Source organism: Gordionus sp. m RMFG-2023, chromosome 2, assembly GCF_954871325.1.
Source record: "Gordionus sp. m RMFG-2023 chromosome 2, tfGorSpeb1-WG-v2, whole genome shotgun sequence".
Classification (NCBI taxonomy): Eukaryota; Metazoa; Nematomorpha; class Gordioida; order Chordodea; family Parachordodidae; genus Gordionus; species Gordionus sp. m RMFG-2023.
The window spans coordinates 15,173,963-15,200,676 of record NC_088776.1 but is presented as its reverse complement, the minus strand read 5'-3'; the positions used below and the strand labels follow the sequence as shown (position 1 = coordinate 15,200,676).

The 26,714-nt window shown below is 27.0% G+C and overlaps 2 protein-coding genes across 4 annotated transcripts; one reads left to right on the top strand and one right to left on the bottom strand.

The window, feature by feature from the left end:
* Window positions 1-639: 639 nt before the first annotated feature.
* Window positions 640-1,868, bottom strand: LOC135924597 (mitochondrial S-adenosylmethionine carrier protein-like). 2 transcript variants are annotated; one of them, XM_065459682.1, is made up of 8 exons: window positions 1,806-1,868; window positions 1,614-1,770; window positions 1,470-1,570; window positions 1,321-1,425; window positions 1,184-1,279; window positions 1,072-1,138; window positions 847-1,027; window positions 640-804 (listed from the first exon to the last, which is right to left on the bottom strand). In XM_065459682.1, the coding sequence occupies exons 1-8, from the start codon at window positions 1,833-1,835 to the stop codon at window positions 690-692; spliced, it is 852 nt and encodes a 283-aa protein (XP_065315754.1). In that variant the 5' UTR covers window positions 1,836-1,868; the 3' UTR covers window positions 640-689. The 2 variants fall into 2 exon arrangements, with proteins under 2 accessions (XP_065315754.1, XP_065315753.1); XM_065459681.1 differs by having other exon boundaries at window positions 1,614-1,766; window positions 1,806-1,854.
* Window positions 1,869-5,267: 3,399 nt separating this feature from the next.
* On the top strand, window positions 5,268-22,148 carry LOC135923798 (lipid scramblase CLPTM1L-like). 2 transcript variants are annotated; one of them, XM_065458743.1, is made up of 12 exons: window positions 5,268-5,342; window positions 5,388-5,479; window positions 7,783-7,963; window positions 9,989-10,134; window positions 10,390-10,462; window positions 10,543-10,675; window positions 11,095-11,189; window positions 11,978-12,062; window positions 12,973-13,125; window positions 21,029-21,185; window positions 21,492-21,582; window positions 21,730-22,148. In XM_065458743.1, exons 1-12 carry the CDS (start codon window positions 5,307-5,309, stop codon window positions 21,994-21,996), a joined length of 1,509 nt encoding a protein of 502 aa, XP_065314815.1. In that variant the 5' UTR covers window positions 5,268-5,306; the 3' UTR covers window positions 21,997-22,148. The 2 variants fall into 2 exon arrangements, with proteins under 2 accessions (XP_065314815.1, XP_065314816.1); XM_065458744.1 differs by lacking the exons at window positions 5,268-5,342; window positions 5,388-5,479 and adding an exon at window positions 7,179-7,193.
* The last annotated feature ends 4,566 nt before the right edge of the window (window positions 22,149-26,714 follow it).

The window sequence follows — 26,714 nt, the reverse complement described above, 5'->3', positions numbered from 1 at the left end:
AAATTTAGATAAATATTACGCCATTAAAATTTGAAAATAATAGGTAAATTAAGCCAAGCAAAACTTCAAATCGAAATTAATTGATAAAATAACTTAGTAGATTTAATGTGATAAATAAATTTAATTAAATATATATATGAGATAGGAATAAATATTAACAAATATAAATTAATATTAACAATAATATTTTTGAACCGGCATCTGCATTTTTTGTTTTTTTGGGGGGGGGGGGGGGGATTTGAATTTGCCCCCCCCCCCACTACGTTAGTGCCTGAAACATTGTATCAAATAAACAAACAAAGATAACATTTTATTTTCAAAAATTATTTGCAAATGGTTGAACATTCTCACTTTTTGCTAAACTAAAAATATATTTTAGGCAACTCCCTAAGTTGGACAAAAAGCTTAGTCAATGCCCAAATTGAATTTGTTTGAACTCTATTTTGATTTTCTAAAAAAAATTTAATTTAAAATAATATTTATTAAAATTTATTGCCTCTTAACTCATATTTTTGAAAAAAGTTGACACCGTCCCTTCATCTACCAAGGTTAAATCCTAAATATACTACTCATATTTGATTAAAAACAAAATTGGAATAATAAGCAATGTAAAATTTTGTTATATTAATTTAACAATGATCACAATTTTTCCAATGAGGTATTTCATAAAGACAATATAATTAAATAAATTAATAATTTTTAAAATATTTTTCAAAGTTTTTAGAAGTGATTTCATAAGTGCCCAAAAATATTGCCCCACCAATGGATATCCACATTATTCTTGGAATCAGACCAGCAAAATATCTAAATTTAAATAGGAACAAACTATAAAAATATATTCCAAACCCTTTAAATCCTTTATTTAAGTTTATGTCTTTGCAGATTTTAATGATAGATATTTGGGAATTGTCTTTCTGATTATAAAATAATATTCTTTTATACATATAAAATAAGTATTTAACTTTGGCAAGTATGATTTTTGTTTTAATTACATCCAATGGTGTAGTTAATGCTGCTGCAACACCACCTAGAACAAATTTTGATATGGAGATGATAAATTTTTATAGAAACCAGCCAAAGCACCTTTTGTATATGCATCCACAAAATTATACTCAGAAGTTATTTTAAATTTCTGGCTCTACATAAAATTGATAATGATAAATTAAAAATAACTATAAGTTACTTTTTTAAAATATTCCCAAAGAGGATATTGAACAAATGAAAAGGGAATTTCTCTAAGTATAGTAGGTAATAGCCCTCGATAAAATCCTAAAAGACCCTTAGGTATTATAAATTCAAAATTATATTAGGTTTAAATACTTCTTTTAACAATATATCTCTGATTATTTTATCATTTGATAAGCTGAAGAAAGCCTGCCTTCTTTGCTTTATAACTTCAATGGGGACTCTAATAATGCATGAAACCTAAAAAATTTCAATATACATAGTAATTAATGTTTATTTAATACACTTTCAGCTACTGCCGCACTCATCATATAATTTAAAACAATGTAATTATGATAAATTAAATTTCTTTTACAAAATTCATATGTGATAAAAAATATTGCAGCTAACAAAAAAATAAGTTAATTGTAAATTTAACAAAAATATACCAGTGGGCGCAGAACCAACAAAAGCAGCTCCTATACCTGAATAAATTTTTTTAAATCCTCCAGACTTAAAAAATCCAGCATTGCTTTGCAGACGCGTTTTAATCGTGTCAAGTGGAAATAATATTGTATCAACAGCTGTTCCAGCTATAGCACCTGACTAAAATAAATGAATAGAAGTAATATATTACTTACCATCAATGATATGAGATAATGCTTTTCCATAACTTTGCATTTAAAAATTAAAACCGAACTTGTTCAAAGTATTTTTAAATATCTAAAATGTGTCTTTTGTTTTTATCATTTAAATATCACTTTATATTAGTTTAATCATCAGCTAATATTAGCGTTATATTTAAAAAAGGTGATTACCAAAATTTATAAGATAATAATATTAATTTATACATATATATATAGAAATAAAATTAATATTAAAAACATATCAAATATAAAATAAAATAAAACATTATATAAAAACGAAGGTGGGACTACAATTTCCCAAAAACATGAGTAATTAAATTTTAAAATAGTGATTTGTAGGTTTTGTTTTAAAAAATAGAATTCTTTTGGTTCTGATGTAAGGGCTCTTGTCTTATCCTCTATATTTTTTAAGAACTTTAAAGTTCCGCTTGGCATATGTCCAAGGGAAGAGATAAAAATCGGTGTAAAAATATAATTTGTAAATTTGAAATATTTCATTGTTTTTTTTTCTCTGCTATATCAACCGGATTAGAATTTAAATTTTTTGGGAAAGAAGACAAGCACGTGAAGTCCCAAATTAAGGATTTCCCTAAAGACCAAGGCAGTGAAGTAAAGCCATCTGGTCTTAAGCCATCATCTAATGATTAATTTGTAGGCTCCAGAATGTTTGGTATTCGGGCCCTGGTAAGAGAAAGACTAATAGCTAAATTAATTGCTGCATGCATTGCCTGCCTGCCTTGACTATATATTACAATTTAGACCATGTCTCCCTTTGGAGTCAACTAATATTTTACATTTGATGCATGTTTGTGGTTGAACAATGTTACATCCAAGTCGATGGCCTATGGCAACTCTTAATTGTTCAACTGATAAGAGGTTACCTAGGTTACGATTTTGTAATGGTTCCAGCCATTCATAACCACTAGTACAGTCAGCATTCTGTAATAGTTGAATATACTCCAAAGGGGTTTGATGAGATTATTTTAAAAAAATTTTTAATTAAAAGTTCTAAAATAGATTGGTGTGTTAAGATTGTGGGTAAGACAGCTTAAGGTGGAGCTAAAGATACCCGGGCTGTCAAAGCTGAGTCTAAAAGTTTACCTTTAGGTCATCGCGTTATTCATCAAACGCGATGCCAAAAATGAGGAAAAAGATATAAGATTTAAAGGATATAAATCTAAATCACCCATTTTCGAGGGTAACTGTAAGAAACCCCAATTAAAATCTTCCAATTTAATATTTAAAATATTTTCTTATAAACTTCTAAAAAATTCATGAAGACGATTAATAATTTCATTATTTTAAAAAAAAAGGAAGATGATCTAAAAATATGTAAAATCTTAGGTAAAAATAAATATTGTTTTAAAAGAAAAAAGCTCTGGTGTGAAGGAATTTCGTTTAAAATACTTTCAAGTCCTAATAAGCCTTCGAAAAATTTTTCCACGAACACCTTACAGTTGGAAAAATAGAAGATTAATTTCACTTTTTTAAATGATTTTAAACCCTTGGACTTTGAGAGTATTTGAATTTAAAAAGCATATTTTAGATTTAGCTTTATTAAGGCCTATGTTTTGAGAATTCTTTTCTATATATTCTATCGCTGCAAGAATATTTTTAGAAGGTCCGCAAATGGTACCATCATCTAGATACCATATGTTTACATCTAAATTAAAAAAGGATTTTAACAATGAACTAGGTTATGTATACCTAAACTAAAGATCAGAGGCCCAAAGGGTCTCCTTGTTGAATACCTTCGTAAGATGGAATTGTATATTCCCCGAATTTGAGAGGGGTTCTACAGCCATAGACTGTTCAATAAATCTTGCATAAACTGGGAATTTTTAATAAAAAATGTTCAAAAATGCTTTTCTGGATAAAGAATTAAAAGCATTTTTAAAATCAAGCATACAGACTACGGCGTCTGGAGGAGGATCTTCGATATATATGCGAAAAGAGTGAGCGGCTATTTCGCATCCCCCTTTAATACCAAAGCCTAGTTGATAAGTTAGGAACATTTTTGAAGCATCAGGTTTGATGCGCTCAACGATTATCTTAGCTAATAGTCTCCTAAAAAAAGACCCTATTGCAATTGGCCGAACTCCAACATCAGGCTTAGAAAAAGCAATTAATCTTGCGCCAAAGAGAATTTGGTGAACTTGACTAGGTAAATCATTGTTCGATATATTTTCACTAAGTATTACCAATAAATTTACAAATGAATCTTGATAAGGATTTTTAGGGTTAATTAAAAATTGGAAATAAGAAGGGCGAAAACCATCAATTCCCTCTGCAGAGTTTTTATTAAAAGATAAAATTTTTTTAATTAGTTCTACCTTACCTATTTCGATTAAATTAGATTTTATAGGGATGGGAAGATCTTCAGGAAAAACCTGAGGGTGCAATTCTTTTAATAAAGTAAAAGTATGTTCATCAAATGGAGCCAATTTATCATTAGATGAAGCTAATTTAAGAGCTCCACATACGTCCCCTTGGCCTTTTTTTTGATATAATTATGCATTTATGGGCAAAATCAGATGTAGCCCTTACATCAGGAACGTAATTTTCTATTTCTAAGTCATAAAAATGGTCTATTTTATATTTTATATCATGCAAAATAGTTTTTTTATTTTTATCTGTAGATTTAATTAAGACTTTAAAGGGAAAGGTTAAAAGATTCTCCCAAGCTTTAAGGGAATTTAAATTTGAATTAACTTCCATAATAAGTGTTGTTAAAAAATAAGAAATTAAAGATATTGAATTAAGGGGTAGGTGGATTAAGGTTGGTGGCTTTTCCCACTTTAAAAAATTATCAGAATCAGGAAAAAAATTTTGAGTTACAATGGGGGTTGTTTCAATTTTGTTGTACAAAATTTCATTTGAAGGGGGTTTACCAGAGTTTATACATGGTTTTGACCTGGGCCCATGTTTATAAAAAAATAGCTTGGGTCAAGGTTATATTTCTATGGCAAGCATTACAAATGTTTGACATACCAATTTTAGAGGGGGGAGGGGATATATATGAACGAATGACTTATTTCTAAAATTCCAAAAATTTTATTTAAAAAAAATAAAAATTATAAAATTAAATTAAAAATTTAAATTTTGTTGTATCAAGATTCATGAATATTATGGTTTAAATAATTGAGTAATGTTTAAATAACGTTTTTATATAATATTGTTTTATTTTATATTTTATTTGATATGTTAATTTTAATATAATTTTATTTCTATATATATTTTTAATTTAAAAATAAATGACATAAGTATTTTTTTTTAAAAAAAAAAAATTATACATATAACATATTTATTCTATCATGAGTACCACCATATGTTCTTTCTACAGAACGCAGATTATAATCGAGAATGATATCCACCAAAAATTTTATTATATCGGCATTTACGGCTTACTTTTTTTATTCCATCTTAACCTTTTATTATATGTTTCAAATTGAATATTGCTCAAATACTGATATTAAAAAAGACCCACGAATATGCATGAAAGCCTTAAAATCTCACATTAAGGATTATAATGTAATTCTTATGTTTTCTAATGATAAATCTAAATAAAAATTTTAGATATTTATCTTTTTATCAAATCAAAAAAGTTATGATAAGTCATCTATACTTATAACAAATTTAAGTCTACAATTAAATGAATCTTTATACAAGTATAATCACATATGTCAATATTTTAATATTGATTAAATAGCCTAATTTAATTCATATTTTTAATTATCATACCTCAGGCTTTTTATTTCTATGCACAACCTTAAAGTAAAAGCTTGAAATTCATACTTTTTAAATATAGAATGTTCTTATAGGTTTTCATTTGGTCATAGAAATTTGTACAATAATTTTTTAAATTTACTGTAAATTGGTAATATGATATCTCATTTATTTCTGGATGTGTCTGCACCTTAATTATGATCCTCTTGATAATAAATGTGAATTAATAATTTATTTAAGTAAAATTAAGATTATGCTTAATCTACAAATTTGAAGTTTATCTTCTATTTAGAGCTCTGCTGATCTACAAATTTTTCATCAACCAAATTTGTTCCAATATTAATACAAAACTGATCCAATAAAGTATACTGATCCAATATTTACATTAATTTTTATTTACAGAACTTAATGTCAAAAAATGAATATTTTTCTAATAAAAAAAATCCAACCAACTTAGGTAAACCAACTAACTTTGTTAAGTGTATTTTGTTTTGTTTTTTTCTCCAAAAGTTAATTATCTCATTTAAAATATGCGAAATGTTTATGGTTAAATGTAGTTTTGTTAAAAATCTTAATTTTTATAAATGACTAAATTAATTTAGCTAAAATATTATTACCTACACCTAAAATTCCACCAATAACTGTCCAAACTCTACCATCTATAGAAAAATATCAATTTATTTTCTTTGGCTAAAATCTTGAGTTAATTGTTTTTAAAAATCTACAAAATTGAGCTATTTAACGACACTAAGATTTTTATAATAGATTTTGCTTGTTATCAATTTTTGAATAGCCAACTTCGAAAATCAAAAATACTTTCTAATAAAAGTATTAGATGATTCTGAAATCAAAACATTACAGATGTGCAATGTAACCACAGACAATGATGATAAAATGATTTTTAAAACAAGAACATTAAAATTAAATTGATAAAATTAAATGTCCCAACCAGATGGCATAGTATATAAAATATGCTTAAAAGTTGAAAGCATATCTGGAGCTAATAAAAGTCTAATAGTGAATTAATAATATTTTGAAAAGAATTGGAACGCATTATCTTAAACATTCATACCATGAATTGGATCTTGTAGAGTAACTATTAATTTTTTTTTCGAAATTTAAAGAAACAGTTGAATTTTTATCTTTACAAAAGGGGTCTACATTGAAGTTGGCATTTTTTTAAGAAGTGAAATAGAAACATATTAATAGTTAAGTGATAATGATAGCTCAAAAATTATTTCACAGAAGAAAAATATGCTAAAAATAACTAACGTTACGATTTCCTGTTTGCGATCTGCAATCTATATTATATATTTTATATTACTTTTTATTTGAAAATTATCTTGGGGTTGGCTCCTCTTCTAGACCCAAGATTTTAAGAATTAAAAATTGTAAATATATGGAGCAAAATTTCACATTGTCTGAATTCATTATTAAATATTTTAAACTTATAGAGTATTGATATTGGATTAGTAAATAGAAAGGTTGAAAACTAAGAGGAAATATCAAATACAAATTATTTGACAAGGTTAGTAAATTAACATTATACAACACACAAATTATGATTCCCCTTTAGACTGAACAAGAATGCCATATTCTTTTCGGGAAATGCTATTCTGTAGTCAAAATATTCTTTGTGTTCCAGTAATTAGCACGGTACAGCAAATTTAAAAAAAATTATTTTATTGAGTTAGAAATATAATTATTTTCTTTTCAATAAAGCTAAAAATATGCCGATATATCTGTAAAGTGTATATTTTATTTTTAATTTAGCATTTTTTAAAAAATTCAATTAGCAATTTAAAAAATATATATTATTAAATAATTATGTCGGTGCTCTGGTCCCCACTATTGTGACCTCGGTTAAAAAGCAGCGCACGCCATAATATTTCAGAAGTGAATTTATATTTTTTTAAGCTCTTCTTGTATTTTTAGAATCATATTATTTTATCATCCGCTCCAGGCTAGGCCTGAAGGCAGGGTTGTGCAAATTTAAAATAAATATAAAAACATTTAAAAAAATGTATATTACATTTAAATGACAATTACATAAAAAATTAGAAAAAAGTATTTAAATATATATATTTAAAGAATACTTTTTGAAAATAGATTTTTATTGTAACAGAGTTATATTTGATCCTCTCTTATTTAAGAAAATATTTAATTTATGTAGGTAATTGATTGTTTTTTAAAAATTAAATATATATGATATCTTTACATTATTATTTTTTATCAATGATAACAGACCTATAGATATCCAAAAGGCACTATCCACTTTCAGAATAAGAGACGACTTATTTTTACACTTAAATTTGGTTCCTCATAATGAAAACCCATATTATTCAGAAAATTCATACAAATTTGCTTACAAGATTAATAAATGGATGCCCCCTCCACTTGGCACCTTTAATCTCTTGAAATCCAAGGTATAGTTTATTAATTGGATTCAAATCATATTTTAAAAAAATGTTTCTTAAACTGATCATCCTAAATAATCAATTTTATCATTTTTTTTAAAAAAAAATTTATTCTGTGTTCAAAACATTATTTTATGAAGCTTAAACGAAATATTTATATTTTTTCCCTAACACTTGATGCGATTGAATTTTCCTAGAAAAATTATTCGAGCACTTTTGGGTCCTTCAATATCGAGTTAACAAATTTTATGACGCTAAGGATATTGTTTGCAAAAGCATTAGGTTTAGCTCTAGGAATAGGACATTTATGATTGAGATTAGTCAAATTTACTTTTCTGACATCAGAACCTCAACTTGCTATACCTATTTATTGTTATCTTAATTTTATTATAACCAAATATTGTTTAAAAATTAAAGTAACATTTTTGGTTTCTGACTTTAGAAAATCATTTTTGGTCTTGGACAAACTACCAAATTATATATATATATAATCTTTGCATATGAATTATTTTTATTCTATAATTATCAAATATTTCATTTAATTATGTCTGCCACTTTGGTAATTTTAGTTTGGCAGGTATTAAAACTAAAGGATCGATGATATTTATACTAAAGGTGGGCCCAAACCAAAAATCTCTTCCCGACCTGCGGAACGGACTTTCGGACCCGACTGCGCTGAGCTCTAATTTATACTAATTTTGATCACTTTTTTTCTAAAATTTTATTTCGTTCACTCCAGGAGCATCCCGGAATTTTTGAACTGTTTGAATAATAAAATGTTATATTTATAGAAAAATGCTTTAAAACAACTACATTATTTTTAAATTAAAGTTAATAAAAATATAAATTATATACAGGGGTGGACTGGCGATATGGCATCTTTTACAAATGTCTATAGCTGCCTTATTTATTTTTTTGAGGTGGGGGGCGACCTATGCTTATATATTTTCCCGTCTTTATCCAGCCTCTCCTTTAAACGTGTATTTTAATTACAGGATTTTTTATTTCTTATATATTTGACAAAAATATAGCCAAAACGATAGGTTAAAAATAATTTTACTAATTTGTGCGAATTTTGATATGGGAGTGGGTAGACGAGGGTAATATCTACTTGCGTAACTGTTATGATAATGTTTATACAAATTCTTGAGCAAGAAATAGATTGTAATGGTTTATGCTACAGTATGGAGATTTTTAAATGCAGCAAATAATAAACACAAATTGGACAATTTTTTTTATGCGAAACTACTTCCAATTTTACATTTTCTTTGGAAATTTTATCTTCATATATCTTAGCAAACTAAACTAAATATTGTTTCGTAGATTAGAGATCTGCAAACCGGGCCTGGCCTAATATTTTTTAAGAAAATTCGGGCCGGGTCGGGCCTTAAATTTTTTTTAAAATATATCTAAATTTATCAATTTTGATGAATTTTTCATGTAAAATAAAAATATGTGATTTTATTTATAGAAAGTAGACGCCATATAACATATATCGTTTATTTTGAGTAATTATATATAAGAATTAATTTCTATATTTAAATAAATTCGGGCCGGACTGGCAAAATTTTTTAAAAAACGGGCCGGGCTTGAAAAATTAGGCCCGATGCAGATCACTATCGTAGATACTCTCATTATTAATTGGTCAAAATTTATTTGGTTAAAAATATTGCATATGACTAATGAGGCCTCTATTTTTAGAGTCAATTATTGGCCAAAATATTTCAATTTTATGAATATTTATAGGATTATTAGATCTTTCATCTCTACGTTCATTGAAATATATTCTTTTTATGCTAGATTTCTTTGACATGGTTATTCACATTCAATAAATGTTTTAGAATAAAATTTGATTAGCGAACACTTCATTCAATTTTTATGCCATATCCTTTACTTTTATTTATGAAATAAGAGTTCAAGCTAATCTGACCGTTCCTATAAATACCATAATTATGCTATCATTCAATAAATTTAATAATATTTAGCTTATTTTGATAAAAATAACTCACTAATTAAAAAATATTTTTTGTAAAGAAAACCAATAGTACACCAACCTCCGATCCTTTATCAAAAGATGAATTGATAAATTATGTGTTGACACAGCTAACCATTCACGTGGTTAATGATGCTAGCCCTTTGAAAACGACTCGCATTCCTCTAGAAATCGCCAAATTTATTAGGTACTTTTATACTTGGATACTGTCTACAATCAAATTAGAGTTCATTGCATTGGAGAAGTAGTTTTTACCGTAATTGACGATTTCTCATTTTTTTTTAAATGTTATGATATCTAAAATAATTTTAAGGCATCATAATTTTTTAAAAAAGACTATCTACTCATCTAATTTATTGAATAAATTCAATATTGATATAGACTTTTCTAGCTAAGCTTACATATTTATATGATTTGATTGTACCTTCTTTATTATTAATAGGTTAAACTCAAAACGGGAATATCTTCCTATAGCTTGTATGAGTGATGTTGATGGGCTGATCAAACGTTACAAAGTTTATAAATAAATTATATGACAGAAAAAAAGAAAAGATTAAAATAAGTAGAGAAAAACGTAATCTTTATTTATTTAAAGCCTATATCCGATATCATTGACCCGGTTAATGCTAGTGTCGCCACAACTTCGATTGACATAAAACCTACAAGTTTTGGCAAACTAAGACTATTTACTACCATAGAAAGATCGGCAGATTCTATGAAAAATTTAGGTATTGTTAAATGAAGTTGCTCCATTTTTTTAAAAAAAAATTTATCTCGCCCTCCCATCCCCCTTTTTTATATGATATTTTTCGATATATTTAAAAACAAAGGAAGAAAAAAAAGTAAATAAACCAACTTAAATAATAATTTTTTTTTCGTTTTTATTCTGGCCCAAAAATTTTTTTAATTTATAATTCTTTTCAGTTATAAAAGGATTTACCGCTTTTAAATAAATATATTTTTCATTTTTGGCTATCTGGATATTTAAAAATTCAAACGGATGATTAATTTTAAATAGTCCGAACCACCTTTTACAAAATTAATTTGTTCCATGGTACAACTTGAACTAGACCATTATTCTCTATTACCCTTAAAATATATTATTATAATCATATTTATGATATGGTAAATAATTTATGTTCCTCAGGTTTCACCGATAAAGATACCGATGAAATAAATTCGCTTTTCGTGGACACCAATATCTTTTTGCTACTGCTAACTTTCGTTATCGCGTTCTTTCACGTAATAAATTATTTTGTAGTAATCTTAATTAATGTCGTAATTATTTTTATTTCTTAAATTATCATGCCACAATACATGACCATGCAATGGCATCATAGAGCGGGCAAAAAAGTCAGCCTAAAGTTGTCTTGAAATCTGAGCAAGACGTTTTTTTTGAGCACCTTTAACTCTTTAACATTTCTATAAATAATAAGATATATCGTTGACGCTGGGCAGATCCCTGTAGAACTCCCAATCTAATGGCACCGAGTCCCCTCCTATTGATTCAAATATAAAATGATTCAATTTTAAATGGATTAAGTTATACTCTGATTAATGACGCATCATCGCCCTCCCCCTTCCCCCAATCTTAGAGGCCCAGCCAGCGATCAAATGTATGATTTTATAGTTAATCACTAAAACCACTGCTATTAGGGGACTGCAACGGTCGTTTTTTAACCTACCGACACCCAAATAAGTAATTTAAACAATGAATGACGGGTAGATGGTTTAACCTATTTTAAAATATTTTATAAGTTTAAGTAAAAAGGAAATATACTAAAATAAAATAAACATAATTAATAGGAACAAAACCAATCAGTTTATTTTTAAACAACGGGCTGACATACAACATTTTTAAACCAAAAGGCATGCTAGCACTAGAGAATCTTTTTTCCCACATAAGCGAAAGGCTTAGTAATTTATTAAACAATGGGCGGGCTTGTATGTGAAAGTCAACACATTGTAAATCTCTAACTAATATGAATTTATTTCTATTTAAAATTTTCCCTATCTTTTTTTAAAAAAAGCTGCTCTTCGATACTTTAGCTTTTAAAAATGATATCAACTTTTGGCGTCACAGGAACTCTATGACGGGTATATCTACCCGAACAGGTAAATCAATTTTTATTAATATGTATATTACATTCGAAATATAAAAGAATTGTCACTAGAGTTTAGAACCTGGACGAAAAAGGGCTCCTGGTTTAAATTTAAAAAAAAGTGGTTGTGGTTCCTTTTAAATTTGAAACGGTTCAAGGTTCTAATTTCAGTTCCAAATAGCAATAAATTTTTTTAAAATAAATCTTCTAAAACAAACCACAAAACATTTTATACAATATATATTTCGTATTGGGATAGGAATTCTTTGGGATTGAAATTTTAACTCATTTACTGAGGAGATTTTAAAATTCAAAAATTTGATTTGACAGCAAAGACTCACTATGAATTTTGAACTACTCAGTTCATGACGATACGACAATATGCATAAATTACTTTCACTTTTATTAGAATCGATTCTGGGACCAGAACTCGAAAATTTTAAAATGGGTTCCGGTTTTTAGATTTGTCTCGGTTCCGAGGGTTCCGGGTCTCCCCTTTTCGCAATCATTTTCATGTTCAAGGGAATTATATTCATAAATTCTTCCGAACTCCTACAGTTACCTTAAAATATTTTAATATTCTTTTAAAACAAATTTTAGCTTTAGGCACTATGTTGTATGATATAACAAGAAAGGGAATTAAATATAATAAATCTGCTTGGTTGAATCTTTCATTATTTTAATATATTTATATAAAATTTTATCCCTTTCTTTATTATCATTATATTCATTAAAGGTATTTTTTTAGCTCATATGTTATTATAAATTATATAAAACTATATTGTTAAATAAATTAACTATTTCACGTTTTACATTATTTATAACCTTATTATACCTACCAAGTTTTTTAAATGGTACTATTTTAATTCAGAATTCAACTTTTTAAGACAATTTATTCAATGTATATTTATTTTTTACTGAAGTTGTGTGGAGATGCTTCAGTCAAATTGTCATATTTTTATATCTGTGCAATGAGAAGACAAGCTTAATCATTCTTATCCCTACTGGCGTGGGTTCCTTGATAGAAATATGGAAACTTTTGAAGGCCTTCAAGTTTAGGATATCCTGGGACAAAGGTTTGAAATAATTTTATAAATTTATCTTTTGATTTATCGACGTTAAGTAGAAAAGATAAAACATTTTCCCATATTTCAAATGTGTGATGTGTTCCTAGGGATTATACAACTTACGGGAAGCGTCTCAAACACTATATACCAGGGAAGAAATTTTTTAGTTATTGATAATCTGAAGATAATAGATAGAACTCTGCACAGACAGATTTAGCCCTGACGGCCTCAAAGCTAATTAAAAATTAAGAGTTATTAAGTTCTTAAAACTTACATTTTTTATATGAGCAGTTATATTTTATCTGCCATTTTTTAAATACGATTTGAGACATTCATTTTTTAATCAATATATATACTTATCTTTACTTTCTATTATAATTTAAGAATATGTGAAAAATAATTACATTAGAAAGTGAATGGATGAGAAACATAATTTCTTTCCAATCCTCTTTTACGCTATTTTGAAGGCTCGTGGGGAACTTACCTTCGTAAATATTCCTTTATTTTTTAAAGTAAAATAAAATTTTAATTTATTCGTGATAAAAAGGAGAGAGCGTGATATTTTTTCTGAAGGGATTGGTATCTACCGATTCATTCCAAACCTAAGTTCTTATATTGTACTTGTAATAATGTTTGAAAACTTTTTAATTTTTTGACAAAATTTAGTCATTTATGCCTCAGTGTATTATTAAAAGTTACGAAATATTACATAATATATAATAGTCCTGCGGTGTTGGCCCGCTTTCCTTTCTATTCTTCCTTTTTATTTGCCTAATTGAATTTACAACTATAAAATGATGAATTTTAAATAATAAAAAGGAGGTGAGAAATATTTACTATTACTAAATGGAATAAAATTATCAAAGTTATTGCCGAATATTTAAAATTACATGAAATTAAAATAGAGAATTAAATAAATATTTTGAGTTTGATATTTCTGCCCTATATGCTTTTTTAACAAATTAGGGGGTGTAATCCAAAGAATTTTGCCACCAGGCCGCGGGCTAATTAGAGCCAAAAAGTTTTGATTTTGCACATGCCTAATATATATTATAAATATCAGAGATCTCAGGCCCAGACCAGAGCCCCGTAAATTTAAAAAAATAGACTCGAGCCAGTCAAAAAATTATTTTTCATAAAACCAGGAGGCCATTTAAAAATATTAATAAGTTAAAAAAACTATATAATAAAGCATTTAATATTCATTTCCTACTCATATTTTCAATTTCCCTTTTAAATTATTAACATAATAAGGCCCAAATTATTTAAACAACTAAATTTTAAAAATTCCGGATCGGACATAAAATGAGCAAAAATAAAATATCCAGCCGGGTAGCCGCCTTGTAATAAGCAACTTTGCAGTCTAATAAACATGCATAAAGGTTTGTCGAATAAATGTCATAAAAAAACAGAGATGTATTGCCAGGAGGATTAGGGCGCTTGCCTTCCCTCGCCATTTTTTATTTTTATAAAATATATAATCTCTTTGAATTTTTATATAGCCCCCTCTCCTTTCGCCAATTTCCCTTGTAATGGATCCTGGGTTAAGAAACATAAGTAACTATCTCATCCACTTTTCTTCATAATTTCGGATAACCAAGGGGAGGACTCATCCTGATATGCTCTGTAAAAATATCATTAAATAGCATATAAATAATTGAGGCGCCAAATGTCCAATTAAGACAGTTACAGTGTCCTTCAACTTACATGGCCAACTTACCCTCAGATGTGTGCCATATAAAATAAATTTTTCCCAAAAACAGCATTAATTAACATTTATTAACTAAATTATTATTATGATGCAAAATTTCTGTGGACTCTATTTAAGAGTTTTACTTTAAACCATTTGATTTATATTATTATTAGTATTAGGACATGTTTCTGTTCTGATTCATCACCATTTTTGACAGGTAACCTAGCCGTTAACTTAAATAAATAGTATTTCTAAATTGTATAAACATTTCACATATTTAAAGTTTTGTTATAAATTGGTTGACTTAAATGCCGATCGAAATAGGGCTTAATTGTTAAAAAATAGGGCGTATTTTGAGTGTAATTTAAATGGAGTGGGGGTGAGAGGGACTTTTATATAACGTCTAATTCTAATTTTTGGCAAATGTTTTAGATGCAAGTGCTATAATCAACATTAATTATTTTACGAAGTCTTTATCTTAGAATTTATTTTAAATCCTTCTTATTTGAAACTTAATCTATAACTTATTATTCTTACTTAGATTGCGCGAATCATCAATTATTGTTTGCTTAGGTATTGGTTATTTTTTTTAAATTGATATAATTGACTTAAGATTATTGTTTTTCATCGTTTAGTTACCTTTTCTAGGTTTATCTCCGGATATTCATATTAATTCCTAAATCTTGGTTTAAATTAAATAAATTCATTATTTATTTTAATTAATCAATTGCATAACTAACCCGAAATTTACTAAACATTGCCACTCTATTTTGATCAAAAAAGGATTTAAAATGAAAAGACGATTTTTCTTATTTAAATTAAAATAATATATGAGTTTTTTTTAGCCAAGGCTTTTTTCATGAGGGGTCCCATTTTTATTTATCATTAGCACCATTTTGTTGTCCGAACAATTGAATTAGTAATTCTACTACCGAAGTCTATATTTATTTAGTTATTAAATAAGTTTGTAGCTAAATAAAGAAAAAAAGATTATCAAAAGACAAAATGTTGGCTAATTTTGCGTTCACGTTCAAAAATAAATTGAGCACTAGCTTAGTATATTCTAGTGCTTTAATCCGTTTGATAGAAAGTATTAAGAATAAATTGGCAAAAGAATAAGAAAAAAATTGGCATCGTTAAGAAAGGAAAATATAGAAACACTGTAAATATCTGTGTTGCGCTAATATTTTGTTCCTTATTAGTTCATATTAATTTATCAATTATCTCTATCTCAAAAACAGAAATTTTTTTATTTCAGTTTTCCTTAATCGTCTTTTCAGAAAAATAGGATACGCCTCAAGTTGAGTTGCCTGCCAGGTCAAAATTTAAAAATCATTAGAGATTTTTGGAAAAATTTTATTTATCAATCGTAGAAACTCATTAGAGGTTGGGGGGGGGGGGGTGGCATTGTCTTTCAAGCTTCACTTCATTGCTACATATAGAGAGACTATAAGCATTTTAGCAAGATTATATTTTGGTAATTAATTACGATAAAACACCATCCATTAAAAAATGGTTATAAAAATTGCCTTTTACTCATTAAGTTTTCTACACCGATTGGTTTTATTAAATGTTTATAACGCAAATCAGGTCGTGTCCCCGGCAATTTTTAAGTCAATATTTGGCCGATTACTGCTTGCTAGATTTACATAGAATTGTTTCCATTTTTTTTAAATTGTGGGGCGCTCCGAAAAAAGCAGGTCAGGTCGGATCCTAGTAATTTGTCCCATGCATGGTATACTATTCAAAACTAAGCATCTTATTGTTCTCTAAAATTCCGTTAGAATTTATGGAATTATAATTTCATAATCCATGACAAACTGGGGATAACGAAAAAAAAAACAATTATATTTTTTTTCGCCTATTTTTTTCACCCCTATGGCAAACATGCTCGAATTTAAATCAAAATGGAATAATTATAATTAATATATTTTAGCAAATTATATACACTTGATTCACAAATAAGTGTTTATTTGAGAGAAATTATCATATTTCTATTCTACTTACTTCACAATCGAAAACGATTTTAAAATCATATTGATATTATTACTATTAGTATTATGATAAACCTAAATCTTATCCATTTAATAATTAATTACATTACATAAATATTTTACCCAGCAGTAGGGTGACCTTATGTATTTATATATAAAAAGACTACGCTCTTTTTATATGCATAGCAATAAAATAAAACGCGTAAGATCCAGTGGACTACGTAAGAGCGCCTCTCACCGATCTCACTCAAGAGATGATCATGGCAGGGGTCTTATAATGATTGAATCAGAGGCTTTATTGTCAACACAAATGATCATCTTTAAAGGTTTTAATGGTGATATATCTCTTATTTTTTTATTGATTTTTTTAAGGCATATCATCGAGATATAAAATTGAAGATTTGCCGATTATCCCCATTTTCAACAAGCTACATTTTTATTTTTCATAAAAACTCTTAATATTTGTTTTTACGAGTAATCCCAAATTTACAAATTTTTTTTAGTAATTTAAAAAAAATTACGATAGGGGGTAACTTGTAAAACATGATAAATACGTTTTAATATATAATATTGAATTTCTGTGATCTGGGATTGAATTATAGAAATATTTTCAAAAATTTATACCTTTACAAAATAATAAAATAATTAGTCAGACTATTTAACAAGATATATAATAGATGATATTCTATATTTATACTTTTTTTTATATGTCAACTTTTATTTTCGTTTGAAAATTTTATGATGGCATTTTGTATTTTTAAATTAATCTAATTAAAATGACCCCCTCTCTTTAAAAAAATATCAATCATATTTTGAAAATAAAATAATTGCCTCGTTGAAATGATATAGAGTAAAATTTACAAATATGACTATTTCCTTCTCTTGACCTAAAATTCAGATCATCCCTTCCAATCCTTTTAGAATGTAATGAGGGGCGTCCTTAGCTTTTACAATATCAATGAGCTCAAAAATATTTTTTTAAATTATCTTCAAAATTATTACCTTTTTTTAAGCTAATATTATCTAAAATTACCTTCTTTCTTTGCTAACTTATAATAAAAAGAATTATTTTGGCGCTCCCATAGTGATGCTACTGAATGTAACCGTTCCAGTGAGAGATCACCTTATGGAACTTTTACTTTAGCATATTTTCATTTCAATCCAGTTTTGCATATTGAAGAAGTGAACGACTATTTCTGCGAGATGGATTTGCATCTTATAAAATATTTTATACCTCAATTTTAAGATATACTTTTTTCCAAAAAAATTCAAAAACTTTTATATTTTTTACAAATAGTAATTTAAAATATTTTGCCCAATTAAAATATTTATTTTAACATAGTGAAATTTATCAATGTTCTGTATTCGTCAACAAAATTTTTAGTCTGATTTAAGTAATATTTAATTGTCCGGCTTTTATATGATCATTCAACCTTTTTATTTAATCTCATCTAATTTGCGATGCCTTCGTTTGTAACTTTTTCGTTTTATCAAGATTATTGAAAATCTTGAAATTTAATGAGGAGAGTATATAAAATATTTTCTTTAAGTTTAATTTCTTCTACCTTTAGACAGGATAAAAAATTTGCACAAAAATCTTATTTTGTATAATTTCAAGACGGCATATAAAAGTTTAGGAGGTTTGATAGTTTCGAAGTGTTCAATTTCTATTTACATAAAGTAAAATATTTTTAAAAAACTTAGCTTATACTTAATAACGTGAGATCAATATGCAAGACTAATGGCTAAAAGAACATTTTTATGTAAATCTTTAGGAAATAAAAAGGTTGAAGGAGTGAATCCATTAGAAACAAATGAGAATTTTTTTAAAAACAACACTATCAATGTTTTATAAAGAACTCGATTTTAATTTAAGCAAATGGTCAAAATTATCTAATTTATTTTAAGATGTTACATGAAATTTGAAAACAAAATTGTATAATTTGAAAATACTTTGATATCAAATAAAATGGTGCAAAATAATATATTTTTCTTGCTCCAAGAAATTGGTTTATTTATAAATATAGGTTCGAGACCGGATTCAGAGCTTTAAAAATATTCTAGGGTGCAGATTGAAGGTGTGCTTTGAACTTGGGTCGGTTCCAGACCCTAGATCTTAAAATCCTCATTTTTCTCTGATGTTTTTTTGAAGATTTTTCTCATAGAAGGTATAAAGGTTTGGACATCTATTAAAGAAATTTCGAAGCCTAGTTAGGCAATATTTTTTTGGCTAAAATATTGAGTTAGTCGTTTTTAAAAAGTTCAAATCGAGCCGTGTAACAACACTAGTTTATTTCCTAACAAATCTATTGAAATTGTGTGATTTTATTTTTAAAAAAAGACAAGAACAAACATGATGAAAATAGGATTCAATAATCAACTCCTTTTAAAAAAATCAATACTGTATGACTCGCTTAAAACATTTCTCGGAATAACTATAAATTATTTAAAAAGCTTGAATCGGAAATTTTTTAAAAATATTTTTGAGATCCGAAATCAAAATTTTATATATATAATTTTTTTTAATGATAACGCCAATTACGTTATAAATAGGAGCTCAAGCCCTTTGAAAAATAGATTTATTAGTAAAGCCCTTTGAAAAATAGATTTATTAGTAAAGCCCTTTGAAAAATAGATTTATTAGTAAATTTTAAGAAAGAATTAATTTTTTTGCAAATTTTAGACAGAATTATTTTATTTTTGCTAATTTTGGAAGTTAAGACCCTTAAGTTGAAAAACTCACATTGTATATAATAGAAAATTCAATTAATAGAGTAAGTCTTATAAACGAACCTTTTTGATCTTTACCCTACTGGGAAATGTATCAGGAGCTATACAATTGAATATAAAATCATTATATTTAAAAAAAACGCCAATTAACGTAAACTTACAGTTTTATGCAGATTTAATTTAAAATATTTCCATATTTTTTTATTCGTTCGTAAATAAAATTATTTAACTTGTAAAAATTGATAAGAATATATAAATATGTTATTTTAACAATTTTGCAAAAATAATTTTATTTTCAAATAAATTAAAAAATATGGAAATGTTTTCCATCAAATCTAATCAACACTGTAGTAGATAATACACAAATTTTATTTCGATTAAAAACATCACTTTTATTTATTTTTTTCCATTCATCATTTTAAAAAACTAATTATATTTCATGTTTCTTCTATAATTAATAAAATAACTATTTTTACAATATTATACGTCTTGGATATAGAATCCATGAGGATTCGTATTCTCTAAATTTTATATCCTTTACTGAGGAAGATTTTAAAAATTGAATTTAACCGGAAATTCATTCCAGCATGCTTATTAGTGTTAACGACTCGATTCGAGCTGCTTTAAAAATATTACGCTAACCTGAAGATTTTGGTCATAGATGGCACAAAGATTTGGACATCTATTAGCGAAATTTCGAGGTTAAGGCAATATTTTTCTGGCTAAAATATCGAGTTACCCGTATTTAAAAACGGCTCAAATCAAGCCGTTTGACCTAACTATATTGCCTCTCTAAAAATCAGACAATTTACAACATAAACTATTATGTATTTTTTTTAAATTTATATAAAAATTGTAATATTAATAATACTTCATCAAGTTCCTGGCAAACTTATCTGAAATTCACATTGTGGATGCCCTATGCATGTTGGAATGCATTTCGCTTAAATCAGATTTTTCAAATTTAAAATTGGTCCTCAGTAAATGATACAAAATTAATTCCAATGGATTCCATATCTCAATACAAACGACATTTATTATCTTATTATTTAAGGTTACGGAATTAATGAAAATTGGTAGGGAAATTTTTTTTGCTTTTAATTGTTTCTTGTTTTTTTTGATAAAAAATTCTCGTTTTGAGTTCGAGCCCTACTTATAATACTGATGAGACCAACTGATAAGATTTTATCCCATATAATGTTGATTCGCTAAAAGATTTAATATAATATGGTAATAATGATTTGTTGTAAAACATTTATACATATATTTGTAACAACTTTCTTATAAAATTGATTAACTTGCTGTACTAATTATTGCAAAAGTAACATATTTATAAAATTTAAAAGAAAAACAATTTTATAACAAGATTGTTACAAATATATGGAAATGTGTTTTACACAAAACGTATCATTATTACTGAAATATATATCACAAAATAAGAAAGGCATTTTAAAAAAATTTAAATTTGCAAAAAATACTACTGAACTCAAATTAGAGTATTATCGTTTACGTATTGAGAAAATGGCATCAATGTCGGGCGAAAAATTGACTCAACAGTACGACCAAGAAGCTATGCAATACTTATCTTATCTGATGTACCCGTTGGTTACCTGCGGAGCTATTTATTCTTTGTTATATGTCCCTCACAAAAGGTTTATTTTGCTTACATCCGCTGTGATAATCGATATCAATGGTAGAATGATAGGGTAGTTTTATTTAGAAAAGGAGCAAAAAAATTAACTATGAATGTTTAAAACGTTCATTTGATGCTATATACTTTTTTGAAATCTTTAGAAAAACCATTTTAGCTTAATCGGAGAAAAAAATAGGTAAAATTACGAAAATATTTTATATGTAAAAATTGTGATTTTTAAATTTTGATAAAACTAGGGCAGGCAATCTTTTTTAATACCATAATATATTAAGGTCAACTTAATTGTAATTTTTTTTTGTTAAAGTTGGTATTCCTGGCTTATCAATTCAATGGTGAACGGAGTTTACGCATTCGGTTTCATATTCATGCTCCCTCAACTGATTATAAATTACAAAGTAATGTAGTCATGTTAAAAAACCTTCCAATTTGATTTAATTACCCATTTATAAATTATGGTTGACTACCCAAATTACCCATTTTATTCTTCTTTTTAGAAATTTTTTAATTTTTATTTTCACGGAAATGGTCAAAAACAATCAAAGTTAAAATCGGTATCCCACCTACCCTGGAAAGCTTTCATGTACAAGGCCTTCAACACCTTCATCGATGATTTGTTCGCTTTCATCATAACTATGCCTACTACTCATAGAATAGCCTGTTTTAGGGACGATTTAATTTTCTTGTGTTATTTATACCAACGGTGGCTTTACCCGGTTGACAAGAAGAGAATGGATGAGGCATCAATTACATTTATGGACGATACGGAGCCTGATCTAAAAATGACGGAAAATAGGAAAAAGAACCAATGACATTTATTATTATATAAACTCTTACCGACACCTTACTTTGAAACATTTAATTTTTCAGCGAGGATTGTTTATATCTTAAAAATTGTAAATTATATTATTTCGATATATATATTTTATTATAATTTTATTTTTTTTATTCAGAATGCATGAAAATTTTAACACGATACTAATGTTTGTCTATAAACTACAAAAAAAAATCCAATTAGAAATATTATATTCATTTTTTGAGAACCACTATAGGTTATCATGAAATTGCATTACCATACCTGCTAAATGGTAATACTAAGCTTCTTTTTAATCATTAATGCTACCGCGCTTAACGCTCTTTTAATGTAACCGTAAAATATGGCCCTTACGTTTTTATCGAATAATATGTTAACGTAAACCCCTAAGAGTGGGTTGAGATGTTTGATAAAATGAATAATTATTTGTTTTTCGTATATCTGGGAGGAAAAGGAGTTGTTCCAAAAGTACTTGTATTTCAGAACGAAACACACAAAAGGCGCGTTGAAAAAGAAGAGTAACGAACTCTGCACCAATATGAGCATGGCGGCCTGGTTGTTCAATAAATATTTATTCCGCAGAGAGAGAGAGTTCTTTATTTCTTTTATCGAATAAATATGCGATGATATCTGAGAAGGCATCATTGTCAATGCGTTAGAGATATTTTCAGTTGCTACATTGTTCGAATTTTTACCTGGTCTATCTGTAAATGGATTCAATATTAAATGTCTGAAGAATTTATTTTGGTGTAAAGCTGAACAAACGAAATGAATGTTTCCCGAGTTAGAGCTAATACTAAAAAGACCATTGTTGACATGATTAGGGAGATCGGAACGATTGATAGGTCTCTCCCTTTTCCCATTATTATTGACATTATTATTATATGCCTCACCTGGGTGTGTTCCAAGAGTTGGGGTATTTCTGTTAAATATACTGGAACGTTTTATTGCCACTAAATATGACTTTATTCTCACCAAGTTCCAATTCTTTTTTAGAGTCGTTGGCGATACAATACTCGTACAGGGATGGGATGGATAAGAAGGATGCACTCTAATTCCAACTTTGTTTTTAAATATAAGTAACACATTCACTATCGTTGAAACAAGTACGGGTATTAAATACATGACTATACAACAGAACTGGTCGTAACAGAAGGTAAGTTGGTTGATGTTTTGGATGGGCCTGTACACTTTTTTTCCATCATTATATAATTCGTATACCTGAAATGCCCAATATCTTGGTATATTGAGGAGAAGGTTAAATAAGCTTATTCCCACGCACGCCTTAATTATGCGAGACATTGTGAAAATTGACCCATAATCGTATGGTTTATGTATGGCAATAAGTCTATCCACAGAAACTACGACAGTTATCCAATTGACGTTCGAAGCGCAAAATTCGACGAACACCGGTTGCACTTGGCATATGTAAGTTATAAAATAATTGGAATGAATGTTTCCCTCTTTTATGTAAAAAAGGAAAGGCCAGAATATAAAGTTTAGGGTGACCAGAAAGTCGCAACTGAGAACAAAATATATATATATGTAATAATGAGGTTTGCGTGTCAATTTGAAAGTGGATAGGAAATAGAGAAAATTACCGATCAATCCAAAAAAAGTGAATATAGATGTCATCTGATAAGTTAGAACGATTTCTGTGTTGGAGGACTTGTAAACTGCATTTTCAATGATGCTTCTATTATATATCTCAGAGCTGCTCAGATTTCCCATTTTTCCCAAATATCTATCAGACTTATGTATAGGATCAAATAAATTATAAAATATTTTTAATTATTTTATTGGTAAAAATTAGTCAATATTTTTTTAGTAAATCGGTAATATTAAATTATTGAAGTAATTTAAGTACGAAGATAAAAATAATTATTTTATTTTACATTGATTCTTTTAAACTCAAAATCTATCAATGATTTCTGTACTTTTTTTTAAACAAAACTGCATGATGTAAACAATTTATTTGTACTGAAATTTTACAATATATTATTTACTATTTATTAATATTTTAACCTGCGAGTTATACTTACCCCCCCCCCCCCTTACAAAAAAAGTTATAAGATTTATATTAATCAATTTAAGATCACATTGATTATTTGTAGGGCCTATATAATTTATAAATATAGATCATTTGAAGCCTCATAGTGTGAAAATAAAAATGACAGTTAATTGGGAAATAATCCATTGAAAAAAATAAATTCTCAAAAGCTCTTTAAGTTAGTGTAATATTTTTAATTTTAAAAATTGAATTTCCCATTGTAATTAAAATATTTGAGAATAATTGCAGAAACCTGTGGTCAATAACATTATAATAATTGTTTTTTTTTATACTCTGATGCGAAATTAAAAATTCGCATTTTATCTTGGATTGTGATTGAATAAATCGATAATAGAGCATAATGGAAAAAAACATTTCGGGGATAATATAGTGGGGTGTCTGAATTTTTTTTATAAATGGGAGGTTAGTTGGTCATATGAGAGAGGAGGGGTTAAGTATAACATAACACAAAGTGGTATATTTTTAATTTAATAGATAGGGGAATTTTCGATTTGAGACAAATTCTGAAATCAATTTCAATACATATTGGTTAATTTATGCTTGATAGAAATCAGTATACACATAAAATACGAATCAATATTTATATTATTCGTGTTTTCTAATTGATAAATTATATTATTTATATTCATACGATTTGAATAATTCGTATTCATACAAATAATAAAAATATTTTCAAAAAAGTGATTTATAGATGTGTGGGGAAAAAGTAAAAAAAAATAAAAAGTTTAACAATGAACATATTAAATGCTTAAGAATAATTTCAGATATTTATGAATAATTTAGAATATTTACAAATTATTTCAATTAATAAAAATAACTTTAAAATTATAAGAATAATTTGATCGAATAATAGATAAAAAATTATTCGATTCGGATATTTAACTTTGACTAAATAGTTTAAAAAGTTATATGAAAAATTTTAAAAAATACGAAAAATAACAATGCCACCAAACACTTTAAAATAAACCAAAATAGGGTGTCCTAGTTCAAAACATAGTATAAGTATCAAAAATAAGTCGAGTCGAATTAGGATAGAGTCGAAGAAATTAATTTGGAAAATGTCCGAATTTGTGCCTCAAGTCATTTTATTAAACTTCAGAAAGTGACAAATGTTTGAAAATTAATAAAATTTCTAATAAATAATTTATAAAAAATTTACTTATTCATTTTATCACAATTAAAAATAAATCATGGATGGTGAGTAATATTATATATATTCAACTTTATATTTTTATGGTTTTTTATTTATAATATTATATCATCTGTTTGTATATTGTTTTGCGGGTATAGATCAAATATTTAATGTATCTATAATTGTAAAAATAAATTTATTTTCTTGTTGAAATAATATTCAAGTTTTTTCTATACAATTAACTTTTACCGAAAGATATATATATATAACTGATAAATTGTGATAAAGATTATTATTTTACCACCACTAAATACCTTTAATTCTTGTCTAACTCAATCCTTAAAATCCCCACATGGTGGAAGGATAAGGGAACCAGCCTATTGTAATCTGTGGAGAGCCCCGTATAATTCCTGCGCTCGCATGATATGTACTTAAGACGAAGTATGGTATGTTACTAAAGACGAAGAGCCGCTAGTAAAAGAAAAATTGATGATTGGACACGACATGAAAACAATTGTCCTATATTCCTTCGCTCGCATGGGATTTTAAAGAAGAAGAGCTGCTGATTTTTTTAAAAAAATAGATTTATTTTGTTAAAAAAAATTCTTAGTATTTAATTGTATTAGTAATATAAAATTTTAATCCATATTAGGAAATTATATACATTAAATTAGTTTGTTAAGATCTTTAGTAATATAATATTTGAAGTAAACCCATTATTGCGAAAAATTATATCACAATTTTAATATCAATTAGCGTAATAGAGTGTTATAGTTTTTTAAATTAAAATTATAATTACATGGAAAACTATATTGACCCACTCCTCCCCCCCCCCTTTTATGAATTGTTGGCATATTAATTATTGTTATTTCATCCTTTTCCCATGTAACATATATTTTTTTACCCTATTTTTTAAAATTCTATTCGATGCATGTAGTAATATATATTCTACTTTATATTTTTATGGTCTTTTATTTATCTAATATATATAATCTCCATAATCAAAACACGATCTTTCGTATCTCCCTAATGTATTTAAAATTTAAGGAGACTATATAATGTAATTAATTTTTTGCTATCTACGAGGGTCGAACCACAAACCTCCTGTTTCAAAGGCGTATGCTTTAGGCATGCATCAACTGGAATATAATTAAATTTAAAATATTAATTATATATATATTAATTAATAGCTGGATATTTTTAAAATTTTGCCGTTTATTACCATATAGAGCTGACAGTGTTGAAGGGTAATTTTTTAGTTTGTGTGTATGATACTAAATATATATTATTAATAAATTTTATAAATATATTAAAATTTAGGAGAAAAAGAGGTAAAATTGTTGCAATACAGTGAGCATTAAGAGTATTAGAAATATCAAAATTTAAATTTGTGATGGAAATCATATTAGATAAAATTTTAAATAGAGATGCTTGAAGATTTTTGAATTTTAAATATGGGTTAGACATTGGCTTGAAAATTTTTTTTGCAGACATAGCTAGTTAGGCCTGATCA